Source organism: Gadus chalcogrammus, chromosome 23 (assembly GCF_026213295.1).
Source record: "Gadus chalcogrammus isolate NIFS_2021 chromosome 23, NIFS_Gcha_1.0, whole genome shotgun sequence".
Classification (NCBI taxonomy): Eukaryota; Metazoa; Chordata; class Actinopteri; order Gadiformes; family Gadidae; genus Gadus; species Gadus chalcogrammus.
Genome location: NC_079434.1, coordinates 18,265,850 through 18,283,693, shown reverse-complemented (window position 1 = coordinate 18,283,693; position 17,844 = coordinate 18,265,850). Strand labels below are relative to the sequence as shown.

General features: G+C 44.9%; 3 protein-coding genes across 3 annotated transcripts in view; 2 read left to right on the top strand and 1 right to left on the bottom strand.

Annotated features, from left to right (window-relative positions):
* LOC130377017 (piezo-type mechanosensitive ion channel component 2-like) overlaps window positions 1-17,844 on the bottom strand; it is a 108,037-nt gene that overhangs the window by 39,393 nt on the left and 50,800 nt on the right. The gene's annotated exons all lie outside the window — the stretch shown is intronic.
* The window catches only part of LOC130377404 (uncharacterized), a 119,692-nt gene that overhangs the window by 98,329 nt on the left and 3,519 nt on the right, over window positions 1-17,844 (top strand).
* LOC130377420 (NACHT, LRR and PYD domains-containing protein 12-like) lies at window positions 4,556-15,910 on the top strand. Its single transcript, XM_056584543.1, has 9 exons — window positions 4,556-4,783; window positions 5,581-5,677; window positions 5,788-5,904; window positions 5,976-6,092; window positions 6,236-6,305; window positions 9,002-9,227; window positions 9,585-11,421; window positions 12,432-12,605; window positions 15,368-15,910. The coding sequence occupies exons 2-9, from the start codon at window positions 5,595-5,597 to the stop codon at window positions 15,645-15,647; spliced, it is 2,904 nt and encodes a 967-aa protein (XP_056440518.1). The 5' UTR covers window positions 4,556-4,783; window positions 5,581-5,594; the 3' UTR covers window positions 15,648-15,910.

The following is a 17,844-nucleotide window of genomic DNA, read 5'->3' as shown; positions in this document are numbered from 1 at the left end:
GCTGACCTTCTCCCCGAAGTCGAAGCAGGGCGAGGGGAAGGTCGTGTCCTGGCTGCTGAAGGACAGTCGACGGAGGTCTTGTGGATGAGGGCGTCGCATCATTCCGGGGTCAGGATCCCCCGCTTCTCCATGTAGACGCTACCGTTGGGGTTAGGAGCCCCAAGGTCAACAGGCTGACCCCCACATCCAACCGTGTCCTGCCCCTCCGCGTTCAACAACCCGGCTCATCAGACCCTCTGATAACACACTAATGGTTCTCAGGTAGACACACGTCATACGATGACCGATTACCAACATTTCAGACCGACTACCTGAAGACTAAAACTCCATCCAGAGGCCAAATGTCGATGAAATGCAAGAAAAGCAACGGAGCTACGATGTCTGTGGATGCAGGGGTTTGACTCGGGGGAGAGCAAGCAGGGGCTGGGGGAACAGGAATCCATTCATGGGAGAATCGGGACTCTTTGATTAAGCGATACTTGATTGAGCAACGTTGTCAGATTGACACAAATCAATACTTTCCTATAGAGTGCGCTCTATAGGAAAGTACTGATTTGTGTCTCTCTGACAACATTGCTCAATAGAGTAATTGCTTAATGTTATGCGTATTCGACAATCGTCCATTGCATTGAGGACCTGTAGAACAGAAACCACAACGTAAACAGAAAAAACCTTAAAAAGATCGAAATACCGTACCACAATATTTACAGAATCTCAGTATTCACACAACGGCTTTCATTTCGCATCGTCCCGGCTGATTCCAGACCCTAGAAGAGACTGCGTGCTGGGTGTGGGGGGGGCCTGGGGCAAGGGGGGGATGTGAACCAATCACCTTCAGGGAAGCAGAGATGGTGAGGATGTCCTCCAGCTGGATCTTGGCCTCCAGGGTCATCCTCAGGGTGGACGTTGTGGCAACCCGGCCCAGGCCAATTAAGGATATTGAGAGCACCTGAGGAACAAGTGGAGAAGCAGGGCTTAAATAGCCTGCTTCTCCACTCATTCGGGGCTCCCAGCCCGGGAGCTCCTGCAAGGAGAGACCGGTCCTCGTGGGTGACGGGTTTCCACCCACGAAGAAGGGGGACCGCTGATTCCTCCCGAGGTTTAAGTTATTTGTGTTTGGAGAGACTTTATGTTCTGTAATAAACCTTTTTTTTGGCTTTCACCAACGAAATGCTGTCCTGTTTGGGAGGAGTTGGTGCGCTCAACGTGGCGGGTTGCCACATCGTGTTGAGGCGCTTCTGCTCACAGAAGTTCCTCACCGTTACACACACACACACACACACACACACACACACACACACACCAGAAGTGAAGACTAGAATGGAGTTGATTTCTAAAATTGCTGGTTTGGTCATGTGTTGTTTAATTCAAACCACATCGTATAACATTTATAGCGCCTAGAAGGGCTGCAATAGTAACTAGGGCCCCATCCTATTATTCCCCCTAGCCCTAGATTTGAGCCCTAGCCCTAGAAGTTGTGCGTTCCCTCGGAGGGGTAGGGTGATCGAATACTTAGGGGCAAGAGAGAGGGCCTATTTCCCCTTAAAGTCCCTTGGCAGCTCGCCAGCTCGGTACCTCACTTACAGCCAAGGGAGTATCACGTATGACCCAGGACACGTTGAGAACTCAGCAAGCGGCTATTTTTCCATGTTTTTCTCAAACTGTTAGACATTATGTTAAGTTATTTATCCGTAGACTGGATTTAATTGTACGATCTGAATGTGTAGGTTGTCTTATTTTCGACACAAGGGTGACATTTTCAAACGTGAATGAAAATAGTAGTAGGCTCCTTCCTGTAGTGTTGACACGTCGGTGCTGCGCGTGACATAGGGGAGCACGATCACTATGCTAATTTGCATAATATTAATTATAGTAGTGTCACATTTCATAGGGAACGATCTTCACTATCACTTCACTCTTTATTGTGGAGGGAAGTGTTCTCGTTAAGGGGAGAGGAATGGGACAGGGCCTAGTACTCATCTAACGAAGCAAGGATCAACAATATAAAGTCACTAATTAAATAGTAACAGGTAACTGTTGGAAAAGAGACGAGTAACTTCAATACAAGCACTAGTAACTCAAATGAGTTTGGCTTCTGGACGCAGTGTTCAAACATAGATACAGAATAGACGGGAATGAGCGCTGGTGGTGGGGAACAGGACGCTCACTTGAAGAGGCCTCCCATGATCATCATCCCCTCCCTCCTCCCCCTCTTCCTCCTCCACCACCACCTCCACCTCCTTCTTCACCTCCTTGGCCCCCTCCTCCTCTTCCCCTCCCCCTCCTCTATGATATGTAAACGAGCGGTTATGGTGGGAGCAGGACGCTCCCTTGAAGATGCCTCCCATGACCATCATCTCGCCCAGGGCGGGGCTCCACGGTGGGCCACGGGGCGTCCCTAGAAGGGGCAGCGTCGTCATGCTGTCCCACAGCGTCCACTTCTGGGGCGCCAACCCCAAGGAGAACATCAACATCCCACAGTACGTAAGTAAGTAAATCCATTCATAAGGCACATTTAAAAACATGTTTTCATTGGCCAAAGTGCTGTACATGGTGCAACCAAAGGCATATAATAGAACACAGGCCACCTTATATAGGTGGCCTGTGTTCAGACACTGGGTCAAAACCCAAAGTATATACACCGTCAATACAAAGACACATTCACAAACATCATGACCGGGTTTCTTACTTGCAGGAGTCGATGACGTACACCGCGTCGTTGAGGGCGATGCTGGTCTCTGCGATGTTGGTGGACAGGACGACCTGCAGGAGGCAGGGAACAACAACAAGAGATGGACCGGCAAGGGTGGATTCCAGGCAGCTGGGCAGGCAGAGGAGCACACGGGGTGGATGGCAGGCAACTACGCGGTTGGTGATCCTGGGGCGAGGACAACGCGGAGATTTAAAGGTCCCATGACATGCCACCGTTTAACGGCAAATCACAGGTGTGGTGTGATTTGCCGTTAAAAGCCGTTTTGGAAATTGGCCCCTTATGACATCACAGGTGGGCGTGTCCACCTAGATGTGTGCTGGATAGATCAGTCTACCAGCCTACCCAGTGGACTGTAGCAAACGTTACTCATCTCTCCGTCACACATCTAGGTGGACACGCCCACCTGTGATGTCATAAGGGACAGATTGTTGTTGTTACCAAACATTCACTAGTGCCGAGACTGGTATCTACCACTGTAGTTGAAACAACGATCTGGCGATGAGTGGCTGAAGAACCGGGGTTTAAGTGGAGCAGAGATGATGACTGGAGACTGATGACAGGTGTGCAAGTCCGACAGGTGTGGAGCTGGGGAAAGCGAGGAAACCCCTTGCCCAAGAGGGGGAGGCAGAGCTGAGCGTCCACTGGTACGGCCACGGCCCTAACAGTAGGCCTTCCCCCCCTCAATGGGCGCCTCCAGGCGACCCAGCAGGTCTATCAGGGTGCACCTCATGGAAATCTCGGACCAACGATGCATCAAAGATGCATGTACACTTTATCGGAAATGTATTCAAATTAAACTTGAAGGAGGATCAGTTAAGTGTACTTTACGATGAAAACTGAAAGCATACTTCAAGTATTACAGCAGTAGCATACTTATTCTCAGTATATTAAAGTTGAGGTTAATGCCATCCTGACTGAAATACACTTTATCTGAAATATATTCTAAATAAACTTCAAAAAAGATCAGTGAAGTATACTTGTAAGAAGTATGCTGAATGCATACTTCAAGTATTACAGCAGTATCATACTTGTTTTCAGTATATTACAGTTGAGCTTAATGACATCCTGGCAGAAATATACTTTATCTGAAATATATTGTAAATAAACTTGTATACTGAAACAACACTTTGAGTACATTAGCATTGGTATATTTATTTCAAGTACACCTACATTGAACCTAAAAAGATCTCAGAAGAAGTATACTTTTCCAAAAGTCTACCTAAAATATACTTAACATGAAGTATATGCCTGAAAAATGTACTTGCAATGAATTATGTACTTCGAAAATATATTTTTAATACACTTCAGTGCACTTAATTTTCACCAGAGGATACACAAACAAATGGAATAAATACATGCATCTACACAAACACATGGAAGACATGCACACATATATACACAGAGACACATTGAATACACACACAAACACACAGGTAGTTAGGTCTAGTCCAGGAGGTCGTGGTGGTAGTTAGGTCTAGTCCAGGAGGTCGTGGTGGTAGTTAGGTCTAGTCCAGGAGGTCGTGGTGATAGTTGAGCAGGTCACAGGTCAGCACCAGGTCGGTGCGGCCCACCTCCCTCACCAGGCGGTGCAGCTGGCTGGAGGTGGCGCTGGCGTCCTGCAGCTCGTCCAGGGGCCAGGCCAGTACAGTCTCTGTACAAATGAAATGAAATGAAGTGAAGTATGAGAGTCTGGTAGAACCAGGCTAGCTTGATAGTGTGCCAAGAGATAATGTGGGGCCGCGTGAACCCGACAAGCATGCCGCCCCGTGATTGGCCGGCCCAAACGGCCCACCAGAGGCCGCGGCCCCTCTGGCATCTGCCCAAATGCCAGACCGTCCAGTCCGTCACTGGCTGTGGTTCAAAGCTCTTCCTCTTTCTGATCTGTCTGCCCTGAGGACCCCAGCAGCTCAATCTTTACTCTCAGAACATTTGTTAATGTTCTGTCTCGCTTCTAAACACTTCTGTTATTTGGTGAACACCTAAATCTCTTCATTCTCTCCTTCCTTGCATTTGTTATTCTATATTTCCATTCAACACGGGCAGCACACGATTCGTCACGGAAAAGATAAGGTACCGTTTCCTGAATTCCTGTTTTCTTACGAGATGTATTCTTACTATATAAATGTATTCTGTTTCCAGTCCAAGCTCAGTGTTTCCATGTTTGTGGTGTAAAAGAGGTTTAATGAAGGAGTATGCGTCAGAACATCAGTAACTAGTTTCACCGTGTTGAGGGCGATTATACACGGATCCTCTGGTACGGGAACGGGACAGAACAGTTTGTTTGTATTGTGGACTTTTATTCTGTAGGGAGGTCAGTTCGGTCAGAGTTTCATTGGTAGCATTAGTTAATAATTGATGGTTTGGAACTGTCGGATCTAAAGGGCAGAGAGAGAGAGAGAGAGAGAGAGAGAGAGAGAGAGAGAGAGAGAGAGAGAGAGAGAGAGAGAGAGAGAGAGAGAGAGAGAGAGAGAGAGAGAGAGAGAGAGAGAGAGAGAGAGAGAGAGAGAGAGGAGAGAGAGAGAGAGAGAGAGAGAGAGAGAGAGAGAGAGAGAGAGAGAGAGAGAGAGAGGAGAGAGAGAGAGAGAGGAGAGAGAGAGAGAGGAGAGAGAGAGATGAGAGAGAGAGAGAGAGGAGAGAGAGAGGAGGAGAGAGAGAGAGAGAGAGAGAGCGCGATCTAGAAGACATGGAGAGCGATTAGAATGTAGCTCTAGACATAAGTTGTGATAGAGTGTGTAGTTCTAGACTGTGGGACAGATAGTGTGTGTATGTCAGACAGGAGGAGGATATGAAGTCTTCACTGAAGTAATTTCATGTTTGGTACTTAAAGAGAATCCAGAGAAACAATATGGCATTGTGTTTGTGTCCAGGTCTCCAGTCTACTATGGATGAGGAGAGAGAGGAGGGGGCTCCTACCTCTAAAACCACTCTGTCTGGGAAACATGGCCGCCAGAGCAAAGCTAAGAGGTAAGAAGAGGATCTCTCTGTCTGTGACTGTTGTCCTTCTCAGAGCTCAGCACTGATATCTCATGACTCCATCATCAGTCTTATTAAAAGCTGTGTGTGTTGTGTTGAAGCCCAGAGCAGCGGGAGAGAGCAGACTCCCCTGGACCCAGCTGTGTCTCCTTGAAGAGTGACCGCTCTATGGATCCTCCTTCTAACTTTAGAGATGGAAATCAGTCTATTAAGAAGAGGTTAGGATTTATCAGATATTATACAACTATATCTATCAGACATCTTTTAATCCTGGTTCTTGTTATTCTAGAAGAGTCCAGAAGGAGAGAGCAGACTCCCCTGGACCCAGCTGTGTCTCCTTGAAGAGCGACCGCTCTATGGGTCATCCTCCTGACCTTAAAGATAGACGCCCCTCCAGAGAGGAGAGGTAGGAGTTTCCAACAAACTAGTAGTTTTACTGACTGATATTTACAATCAGGAAATTTTTGTATTAAAAAGATACTGTGTGTGTGTGTGTGTGTGTGTGTGTGTGTGTGTGTGTGTGCGTGTGCGTGCACGCTGTCTCCACAGGCGACCACAGGAGAGGTCAAAGGTTACCAGTGCTCAGTCTGTACAGCAGCATCAAGCAGAGCTGATCAAGGTGTGTAAATGAAACAAGACATTTGAATTCAGCTCTAAACAGGGGCGCCGTAAAGGGGGGGGGGGGGGGGGGGAATTCATCATAATCAAGTTAATATATTTCGAGTGAAAATGTTATCTATTAAAACGTAGCAATTTAAACAAACAAGGGGTTTGTTCCTTCATGTTTGGCTAAATGTTCAGTATAGTCTTTATATTTCACCTCTCTCTCTTTAAAATGTAAATGAAAAACTACATTTGACTTCAGCTCTAGACCGGGGTGACCTAAGGGGGGGGGGGGTAGTAGTCTATATATTTCACCTCTCTCTCTTTATTGCATGGTTCAGTCTTGCGTGGATCCAGTTTTCAGCACAGAGTCTTCCACTCGGTCAGCTTACAAGCAGAACAGACGGAGAACAGACTGTCAGTAGTTTGACACGTCGTCGTTGAGGTAGAAGTCGGGGTATCAGAAACAGAAACCTGAGAGGGAGGAAAAGGGCCAACAGTTGGTCACCGAGTTTATAAAAAGAAAGGTTTTTATTTATTCCCCTTCCTGTGGTGCCCATTATCACAGAGCTACCTAGTGAATCATAGAATCTTATATCAATCAAATAGTTCTTCATCAAACAGGAAATTCATGAATATTAATCAATACATGAGGGAGACAGGTGGATGAACCAGAAAGTCTGTTTACTGAGGCCTTCACTAATTTTCTTCTACTTATCAACTATGGGTAGGTCTGTGAATACTGACCCCTAGTGGTGAAAAGTAATAGCAGAGTATGAAGGCAGTCTTTGTCTTTTCTGTCCCATTGTTATAAGGTGGTTAGAGCCAGTGTAACATTACTGGCATCTGACAAACGTTGGGAACGTATTGACCAAAATGTAAAACACCACTGAATTTCATGAATTTCTCAAGAGGAAAGCCTTTTGCCAGAACAGCAACAGTAAAGAGAGATGCCACTCATTACCTCTGACATTCATACATCAATGGTCAATTGATAAAATAAACTCATATCTCGATTTTTTGTTTGAATGGCGATCTACGATATTATAACAATATTTTGAACTAAATGGGTAAAGTATGTAGTTTTAACTCCACGCCACAAGTATTCACCATCAACCATTTATTTAGTTTTTTTTTTTTTGCTCAACGAAGCACAGCGGTGCTTTAGCAACAGATATGTAAGGGATAATGTATAGAACGCCGGTCATTATCGGGAAAATAAGCCCCGACAGGGTGAACAGGACACCGACGCGTAGCGGAGGTGACTTGCTTCGCCCTGAAGGGGCTTATCTTCGATAATCACCGGCGACGATCTGTACATCATCCCGCTTATTACACGGCTACTTGCCTAAACGAAAAAATAACTTCATGGTCTGTCTTTTTACAATTTATTTGTAACAAGCATTTGTAGTCTTGATAAGCAGAGTACGGTAATAGTCCGCCAAAGACGTTGACGTCGCTAAGCAACCGAAGACGCTAGGGTTGACATGTTACCGGACTACTTACGGAGTACTACCAAAGACATCATTAGAGACAAAAAAAACGTTGTTTTCCTTGACAGCCTCTTCTTTAATTTGAATGATTTTAGCTTGTCTGTGCCTGTGATAAATCACACAAAAGCTAAAATCATTCAAATGAATGTGCTTTATTTTTATCTCGCACTATTGGAGCACTTATACTCTCTTGCATCTGACTACGAAATGGTTAGTGTTACACCTTTCCTGCTGTCGGCTCCCAGACCGAGGAGCATAGGGGAGACGTTCCCTCCAGGGCCGATGATCTCTCGGGGTCAACACCCTTCACTTTGACCGGCTGTGGGTCTGCTTATAGGTCGGAATATGGTCGGAATGAAGCGGCCACCGATTCTTGACGGGTACTTTATTCATACACACAACCGGACTCGATCATTACTTCACTAAACCGACATGCACGCTGCCGCTCGGTCTCCTCGCTTGTCCACTCACACGCTGTCGTCACACACACACACACACACACACACACACACACACACACACACACACACACACACACACACACACACACACACACACACACACACACACTGCCAGTGATATGCGCAGCAGATACTTTCTCGTGCTCACGAGAAACATAAAAAAGGTTTTTTTACGGGTTCCGTACTCTCTACAACCGTGTCCGCCATGTTTTTGTTCAAAGTTTGTTGTGATGCGAAACGTGGGTGGGAGAACACTACGTACATGTAAGGAGCGGGATTGAGCAGCTGAACATGGCTTGTAGGCTCAAAGAGCGGCGGTCGGCCTTATAAAATAGCGCTCGCAAGGCAACATCAAAATAATATATAGTATACCGGCATGCCGATATTGTCCTAACTGCATATCTCTTTAAAAAATATACCGGTATAAATTTTACTACCGGTATATCGCCCAGCCCTAAGTATTGGGTAATTAGCACTAGGCTACACTAGAGCTACCAGTCTATCAATCTATGGGTGGTCAAATGGATTTTCTAGGCTGGTGGGTGGTCTAGGTTTGAGGCCCAATATATTCTTTGATAAGGCCCACAATCTCTAGCGGTACCCCTGGCTCTACATGGGCAATAAAAGCATCTCTTTTGGAGCTTATAGTCTCCTGTTTTCCCTCTTTAGACCAGGGAGACCTTCATCTAGGACAGAGGTCTTCTGAGGTCCTCAGTTAGTTCAAAGTAAAGTTCTCCTTGATGTTTGTTCTGTTCCAGAGGGCTGAGGAGAACGCACACGCTTTCCTAGACAAGGAGCTGAAGAAGCTCTGGAGGGATCTCTTCTCAGATTACCCACAATGCTCAGAGAGTCAGAGGGAGGACGAGGAGGAGGATGATAAGAACGAGGAGCAGAGGAGGCGCGCCATAGAGGGCGTGGTAGACATCACAAAGCTCTGCCTGATGGAGATGAACCAGGAGGAACTGGCCGACAAGCTGGGGAGTGGTAAGATACTCATATATAGGTTAAATGGTTTGATCCAGATATGTAGGGTCATTGTGGGGGTATCAGATTAAATGGTTTGATCCAGATATGTAGGGTTATTGTGGGGGTATCAGCTTAAAGAATTTTAAACATTAAACTGCAGATCAACAGCAGAATAACTACGTGGAAGTGATGCACCACTATCTTGTTATATCAGGTTAGAAAGTCACTGATACCCCTGATGACCACTTAACAACAATAGCACTGCAAATAAAGTTATAAGATCCCTATAAAGTAGAACTTTCAGTACTTTTTTCTGTACACCAGTAATATTGCTGGTAAATATCAATGGTATGTTTCTGCTGGTTTGTGATTTAGGAGCTGTTGCGGTCCAGTGGCAACATAAACTCAAGGTTCATCTGAAGAAGAAGTTCCACTGTGTGCTTGAGGGAATCGCTAGAGCAGGAGAGCAGAGACCTCTGAATGAGATCTACACAGAGCTCTTCATCACAGAGAGAGGCAGTGGAGAGGTCAACAAGGAACATGAGGTCAGACTGATTGAAAAGGCATCCAGGAAAACAGCCAATGAGGAAACACCAATCAGATGTGAAGACATCTTTAAACCTTTAGCTGGACAAGATAAACCAATCAGAACAATGATGACCACCGGAGTGGCCGGCATTGGTAAAACTCTCTTAACACACAAGTTCACTCTGGACTGGGCCGAAGGCAAAGCCAACCACGACATAGACTTCACATTTCTCCTCACTTTCAGAGAGCTGAATATACTGAAAGGGAAAGAGTTTAGCTTACTGAAACTTCTTCATCAGTTTTCTGTTGAAACCAAAGAATCAGGAATCTACAGATACGACCATGACCAAGTAGTCTTCATCTTGGATGGTCTGGATGAGTGTCGACTTCCTCTGGACTTCCAGAACAACCCGATCTGGACTGATGTCACCGAGCCGACCTCAGTGGACGTGCTGCTGACAAACATCATCAGGGGAGTCCTGCTTCCCTCTGCCCGCATCTGGATAACCACACGCCCTGCCGCAGCCAATCAGATCCCTGCTGAGTGTGTTGACATGGTGACCGAGGTGAGAGGGTTCAACAACCCACAGAAGGAGGAGTACTTCAGGAAGAGATTCAGAGAGGGGACAATGGCCACCACAATCATCTCTCACGTAAAGAAATCTCGAAGCCTACACATCATGTGTCACATCCCAGTCTTCTGTTGGATCGCTGCTACAGTTCTAGTGGACTTCTTCAAAACATCCCAGAGAGGAGAAGAGGTGCCCAAGACCGTGACTCAGATGTACAGCCACTTCCTGAAGGTTCAGTCCATACAGGGGGACAGGAAGTATCATGGGCGAGCTGAAACCGATCCACAATGGAGTTCAGAGAGCAGGGAGATCACTGTTTCTCTGGGGAAACTGGCTTTTAACCAGCTGGAGAAAGGTCAGCTGATCTTCTACGAGGCAGACTTGGCCGAGTGTGACATCGATATCAGAGCAGCCTCAGTGTACTCAGGAGTGTTCACCCAGATCTTTAAAGAGGAGTGTGGACTGCACCAGGACAGGATGTTCTGCTTTGTCCATCTGAGCATCCAGGAGTTTCTGGCTGCCCTTTATGTCTTTCTGTCCTACATCAACACTGGTGTCAACCTGCTCTCAGAAAAACATACAACCTCCAGGGAAGCTGAACTCCTCCCCCTCTACCAGAGTGCTGTGGACAAGGCCTTACAGAGTGAGAACGGGCACCTGGACTTGTTCCTCCGCTTCCTCCTGGGCCTCTCTCTAGAGACCAATCAGATGCTCCTACAAGGTCTGCTGGGACCAAGAGATAGTAAATTACTGGGCAATCTAACAAAAAACGTTCCATCGGGGCAGACAGGAAGGAGGTCACAAATCAATAACCAAATAGTCCATTACATCAAGGAGAAGATAGGTGGAGATCTCTCTCAAGAGAGAAGCATCAATCTGTTCCACTGTCTGAATGAACTGAATGACAGTTCTCTAGTGGAGGAGATCCAACAGTACCTGTCATCAGGAAGTCTCTCCACTGAATCTCTCTCCTCTGCTCAGTGGTCAGCTCTGGTCTTCATCGTACTGACATCAGAAGAGCAGCTGGACGTGTTCTACCTGAAGAAATACTCTGCTTCTGACGAGGGTCTTCTGGGGCTGCTGCCACTGATCAAAGCCTCCAAAACATCTCTGTAGGTTCACTCATAACATGTATTAAGAATACACTACTATGCATAATACTAGAATATATAAGTTATAGTCAATTACAAAACATCTCTGACGGTGAACTAAGTAAGGAATAATCACCGAGAGGCCGGGCAATAAACAGTTTGATATGCCCGGCTCGTGGACGGCTTCCGCGAGCCGGGCATATCAAACTGTTTATTGCCCTGCCTTGAGGTGATTATTCCGTTTATTCTACTTCGCGCAGGCCAACATAATGAAACAATTCAAATACTTTAATAATTAGCCTTTTTCTTATTCGTATTGCATGCTTATTAAATGTATACTCTGTTTAAGTTCATCTCCCTCGAAAAGTAGTTCCCTTTAGAACTACGGTGAATGACGTTAGCTCAGCTGTAGGTAACTCGTTTCTATAGCAACCACACAAGGCTGTATCTGGTCACTAGTTTAATAACGTAGTTGCTACATTCGTATCAATTCAGCTTTAATGACGATCGATCAAACATGCACTCCTTGGTTTATTTTTACTATGGACGGTCTCATGTTGGAAATGTATGTGATAGGAAACGATACAAGCGGCGTATTTAACTACTGTGCTCAGTCAGCAGCAAGTAGAACCGACAAGTCAGCGGGCAATATGCCGGATTAATGCACCCCTCCCAGCCAATCAGAATCGAGCATTCTTAAATGAAGTAGAATAACAACATGTATTGCAATGCACACAATACAATATACATAATACGAGAATACAAAAGTTATGATGACATACAACATGTATCTGTTGGCATACTTAAAAAATGTTTTACGATACACACTATATACATAATTCTATAAAAGTAATGTTACAGTTTTCAGAACTACAAAACAAATGTTATAGCATTTTTGTTAGTATCAACATTGTACACCTAATATGTAACTACCATTTAAAGATCTAATGTATAATCATTTGTTCAACTATCAGAAAAGTCTTCTAAAACCATTAATCACGGTTCTCAACATGTTCTGTTTTTTTGTGAAGCTTGAATGGCTGTAAGCTGTCAGAGAGATGCTGCAAAGCTCTGGCCTCAGTTCTCAGCTCCAACTCCTGTAGTCTGAGAGAGCTGGACCTGAGTTCCAATCGTCTGAAGGATTCAGGAGTGGAGCTGCTCTCTGCTGGACTGGGGAGTCCACACTGTACACTGGAAACTCTCAGGTCAGTTTTACTCAAAGCGCAAACAGTTACACCACAAGGTTCCGTTTTAGAAGACTTAACTACTGCCCCTGGTTTGAGAATCATACCTAAATGACGTCAAACTATATCAGATAATAACTCAGTACCTTTGATGACCACATGTATTACGCCTGATTTCCACCGGGGACGTACGCGCCGCGGAACGGCAGCGTAGCGCTGCCTTGCGAGCCAGCCGTATTCACGTGAGATCACGCGATAATCCTAAACCTAGTGTACTCACCTTCCACTCCCAAAACTACTGCAATTAAATGCCAGGCTTTGTCCTTTCTGACATTGTCCTTAAAAGGATGATTTATTTCATAAATTATTTCATGTTGGACTCTCGTCTCTTGTATTTCCACAACGAGACTGTAGTGGGGGTTATCTCAGCCATGGTTGAGAATGAATTGGGGGAAAGGAACTTTGGCTTTGCCTCCCTCAAGAACATGAACCACGACTTGGAGGCGGTAGTAAGGAATAATCGCGGTTGTTGACAGGGGTTGTCTCCCGCCGGAGCCCGCTGCCCGCTGCCGAGGCACCACCGCCTCGGCAGCGGGCAGTGGGCAACGCCGAGGCGGTGGTCCCTCGGCAGCGGGAAGCGGGGCTCAAGCGGGAGACATTCGCTGCCAACAATCCCTTTCTCCTCCATGTCGTGGTTCAGTCTTCTTCTGATTGATGCGGACGTGGAAGAACCAGAGACGTTGGAGAACCCGACGCGGTCGTTTGAGATTAATAATATCGTCTGGAGGCTCACACAGCTTTTGGCCGTTATGATAAATATTATATGATATAGATATCTATGTATGATATGATATTATTTAGATATAGAGCTCCAGGACTCCCGTGTGTTCTAGAATATTTACAGAACACGGCTAAAGGCTGTGTGCGCCTCGCCATTGCGATACATCCACTGTAAACAGAGCGCATGGTGCCGTGGCTGCAAGCTGCTCAGGGCCACACCCCCACCCTCCTCCTTGACCCGCCTCGCTCCTCCTCATTTGCATTATAGCTACAGACACCAAAACAGTGCATTTGGGGGAAGCTCAATGTGCAACTGGCTCGGAGTGGCTGTAACTCTGCACCACGGCTGAATTTCGGGAACGTCTTTTATTGTGTTAGTGGCCCACTAATACCTATATTAAAGCATCCATAAAATAGCATGCCATGGGACCTTTAAAGATCCCAGGGCACTTATCGCAAAAAGAGTAGGGGATACCCCGGGTCCTAGTTAAAGCTGCCCAACCAAGCTCATTCAATCTGGCCCCCTATTCATCCCCTCACTCTCCCCCTCAAGCTGGTGTGTAATTGATTGATTGAAATGATTGAAATTCTTTATTGACGCATGCACAAACGTAAGCATACAAATGAACAGGTCAAAAGGATAATGCATAAAAGACCGTTGGCTTATTTCCATTGTGGTCCCTTGGTAGTGTAAGCATGTATATAGGTGTAAGTAAGTGTGTGTGTTAAAGGTAATGCACATGACATTGCGGTCAACAAAGTAAAATATGACATTCTAATCACACATTCACAATTCATGAGTGGTGAGCGATCTGGCGCCGATTGGCTGCCGTGCATCACCCATGTGGATGCTACACATTCGTGGTGGTTTGTGAGGTCCCCCCTTCACTGTAGAGCCCTATTTAAAGTCAATGTAAGCTGACTTGAAAAGCGCTATATGAATGTATAGTTCATTTCAAGTTCATAAATGTATAATTTTCATAGGAAAAACTCAACAATTTATTTTTTGTTGCCATGATTTTATAAGGTCATCATCTTTTATAGATATACTTTATATATATTTTATCTTCAGAACTTCAATTGAAGACATAAAATACAGAACAAGGTCAAACAATTTAAGATGTAGAAATACAGAACAATATATGTAGAAATACAGAGCAACATAAAACAATTGAATATGAATAAATACAGAACAACATAAAACTATTGATTATGTAGAAATATAGAGCAACATAATAGGATTGAATATGTAGAAATAGAACAAAATAAAACTATTGAATATGTAGAAATAAAAGCAACATAATTGAATGTTGACATACAGGACAACATGTATTAATATGTCGAAATACAGAATATAAAACGATTGAATATGTAAGAATGCAAAGCAACATAAAACTATTGACTATGTAGAAATACAGAACAGCATAATTGAAAATGTATACATACAAAGCATCATAAAATGATTGAATATGTAGGAAAACATAAACATAAAAAGATTGAATATGTAGGAATGCATAAACATAAAACGATTGAATATGTAGAAATACAGAACAATATGAATCTATTGAATATGTAGGAATACAGAATAACATCAAACGTTTGAATATGTAGAGAAGCAAAGCCCCAGAGGGGTTTCATAGTCGTCCTTGTTTTGAAGCCCGGTAAAAGTGTCTGAAGTCAGGAAGGGCAAGTGCCCTTAGTGTTTTATGTTTTTGTAAATGAGCTTAAGCACATTTATGATGATTGATCAAAATAAATGGTTGAATTAATGAATCGATAGTCTCACCGAAGGAAGCATTGTGACTGATAGAGCGCTGAAGGCCCTCCTTGGCTCCACAGCCCTCTGCTTCGTTAGGTCTGACTCTGTTCACACAGAGTTCAGTGCTGCCCCATGGCGGCCCTGTGCTGTTCGTTAGCTACACCATGTTTCTCCTGTGAGCTGGTTGGATCTTTTAAGCACCTTTAATCTCACTTCCAAACATGTTCTTTTTTATTGTGTGCAGGCTGAATTCCTGTGATCTGTCAAAGGGATGCTGTAAAGCTCTGGCCTCAGCTCTCAGCTCCAACTCCTCTAGTCTGAGAGAGCTGGACCTGAGTTCCAATCGTCTGCAGGATTCAGGAGTGGAGCTGCTCTCTGCTGGACTGGGGAGTCCACACTGTACACTGGAAACTCTCAGGTCAGTTTTACTTAACGTGCACACAGTTCCATATCAGGAGATTATTAAAAAACGACTACTTGCCCCTGGTTTGAGGATCAATCCTAAATGTCGTCTAAATATATAATCGAATGACTCAGTACCTTTGCTGACCACGTTTATCAGGGTGGTGCCATTGGACATATTACACCTTGTTGTTTATGTTGGAAAATGAAAAGTTGAAAAGTTATCCAAGAGTTGCCATTGCATTTTCAAGTATGTACGCAAAATGTAATAATAGTTCCCTCCCACAATCTCCTGTTAACGGGAGAGTGGAAGTTTAACAAATGAAGTCACAGTATTTGCATCAATCAAAGGTTATAGGTCTACGTAGACTAATTATATTTTGGCGAGCAGCACAAAATATAATTAGCCTGCGTGCTTGCGGTGTATTGTATAACTGCTTTAAACCTGGTCTCCCGTCGGGTCATTCCTGTGCTGCTCGCCACATTATAATTAGTCTACGTAGACCTATAACCTTTGATGGATGAAAATAATGCGACTTATTTTGTTTAAAAGGGACATATTATGCCATCTATCCGTCATACATCTATGTGGACACGCCCACCTGTGATGTCAGAAGCTGCACAGTTTCAAAACGGCTTGTTATGGCTAATCACACTCACACCTGGTGGTGTAAGTTGTTTATAAAGACCTGGTGGTGTAATATGTCCCCTTTAAACAAATGTAGTCACAGTATTTGCATCAATCTAAGGTTAACGGTCTACGTAGACTGATTATATTGTGGCGAGCAGTACAGGAATGACCCGACGGGAGACCAGGGCCCCGTTTCCCGAAGCATCGTTAGCCTAAGTGGTTTGTGAAGTTCGTCGTATGAGCATCGTACAGTTTTCACACCGTTGTGTAACGAACGTCAGGAAAACACTCGTAGCTAACGAGGGCTCCAGGGGTGCTCGTAGGGTGCTAAGAGCATCGTTACTATAGCCTCAGTGGAGTCACCTGCTGGACATTCTGTGGTATTGGATGTGTTTTATTAAAACACATCCAATACCACAGCATGTCCAGCTGGCACCATCTCGCGATACCCCCAAAACAGTGGTTACCGCCAATATATTACTCATAGACTACTGTAAGATTTAAAAAACAAAGACGGAGACGGAGTCAACAACAACATCATTTATTGCAGCAATTTAAAATTCCAAAAATAAATGCGCAGCCGAAATGTACCGATCAAACGCCACGTCCCAAGGCAACCCTCTCACAAGGCATATAATAAAATCAAATGATTCCATTGGTCTTGTGTGGGAGGTCGCTTTCGAGCTGCACTCGCTGTCTCCCTCTGATTTTAATTCAACCATTGTGGTTGGTCCTCGTATTGATCACTGACAGAAGACATACCGTACATGAATCATGCTGAGACCAGCGGGTGTCAGAGAATTTCTGCAGGCGTTTTTTATTGCGATTGTTTGCCATAAAGCACTGTAGGCGCTTCGGTGAGGCTGTGATGAAGTTCATTATTAATTGGACCGTGTCTAGACAGTTAGGAAAATCCCTGACCTTAGTGGAGTGCACTAAGGTCTCCCCATCCTACAGAGCCCATTTCAGCAACGTGTCAGTGGACAGTTACAAGCCTACAAACGTCGTTAGAGCAGAGCACGCGCGTTCATGTTAAGAGGAGTTTCGGGAAACGCTCCAAAGAAATTGACGAAGGTTCGCAAGATCCTTCGTGAGAATGATCGTACGAGCTTGGATCCATCGTTATCGGGAAACGGGGCCCAGGTTTAAAGCAGTTACACAATACACGCAAGACCCAGAGAGTTGCCTTTTTTTTTTACACACACACACACACACACCACACACACACACACACACACACACACACACAAATCCCTTGATGGGGGTGCCACTTCCCCCCGAGCCTCCCAGGATCCTTTGCGGCACCCGGACACGGTGACCACGGCCGTGATCACCACAATATAATTAACAGAAGAATAATGTATCATCATTTTTATTAACTATCAGAAAAGAAAAGTTTCTGATAGCTAACTATCAGAAAAGTCGTCTAAAACATTAAATCAGGGTTCCTAACATGTTCTGTTTATTGTGTGTGCAGGCTGATTGGCTGTCATCTGTCAGAGGAATGCTGTGAAGCTCTGGCCTCAGTTCTCAGCTCCAAATCCTCTAGTCTGAAAGAGCTGGACCTGAGTACCAATGATCTGCAGGATTCAGGAGTGAAGCTGCTCTCTGCTGGACTGGGGAGTCCACACTGTACACTGGAAACTCTCAGGTCAGTTATACTCAATGTGCAAACCTTTACAGCACAA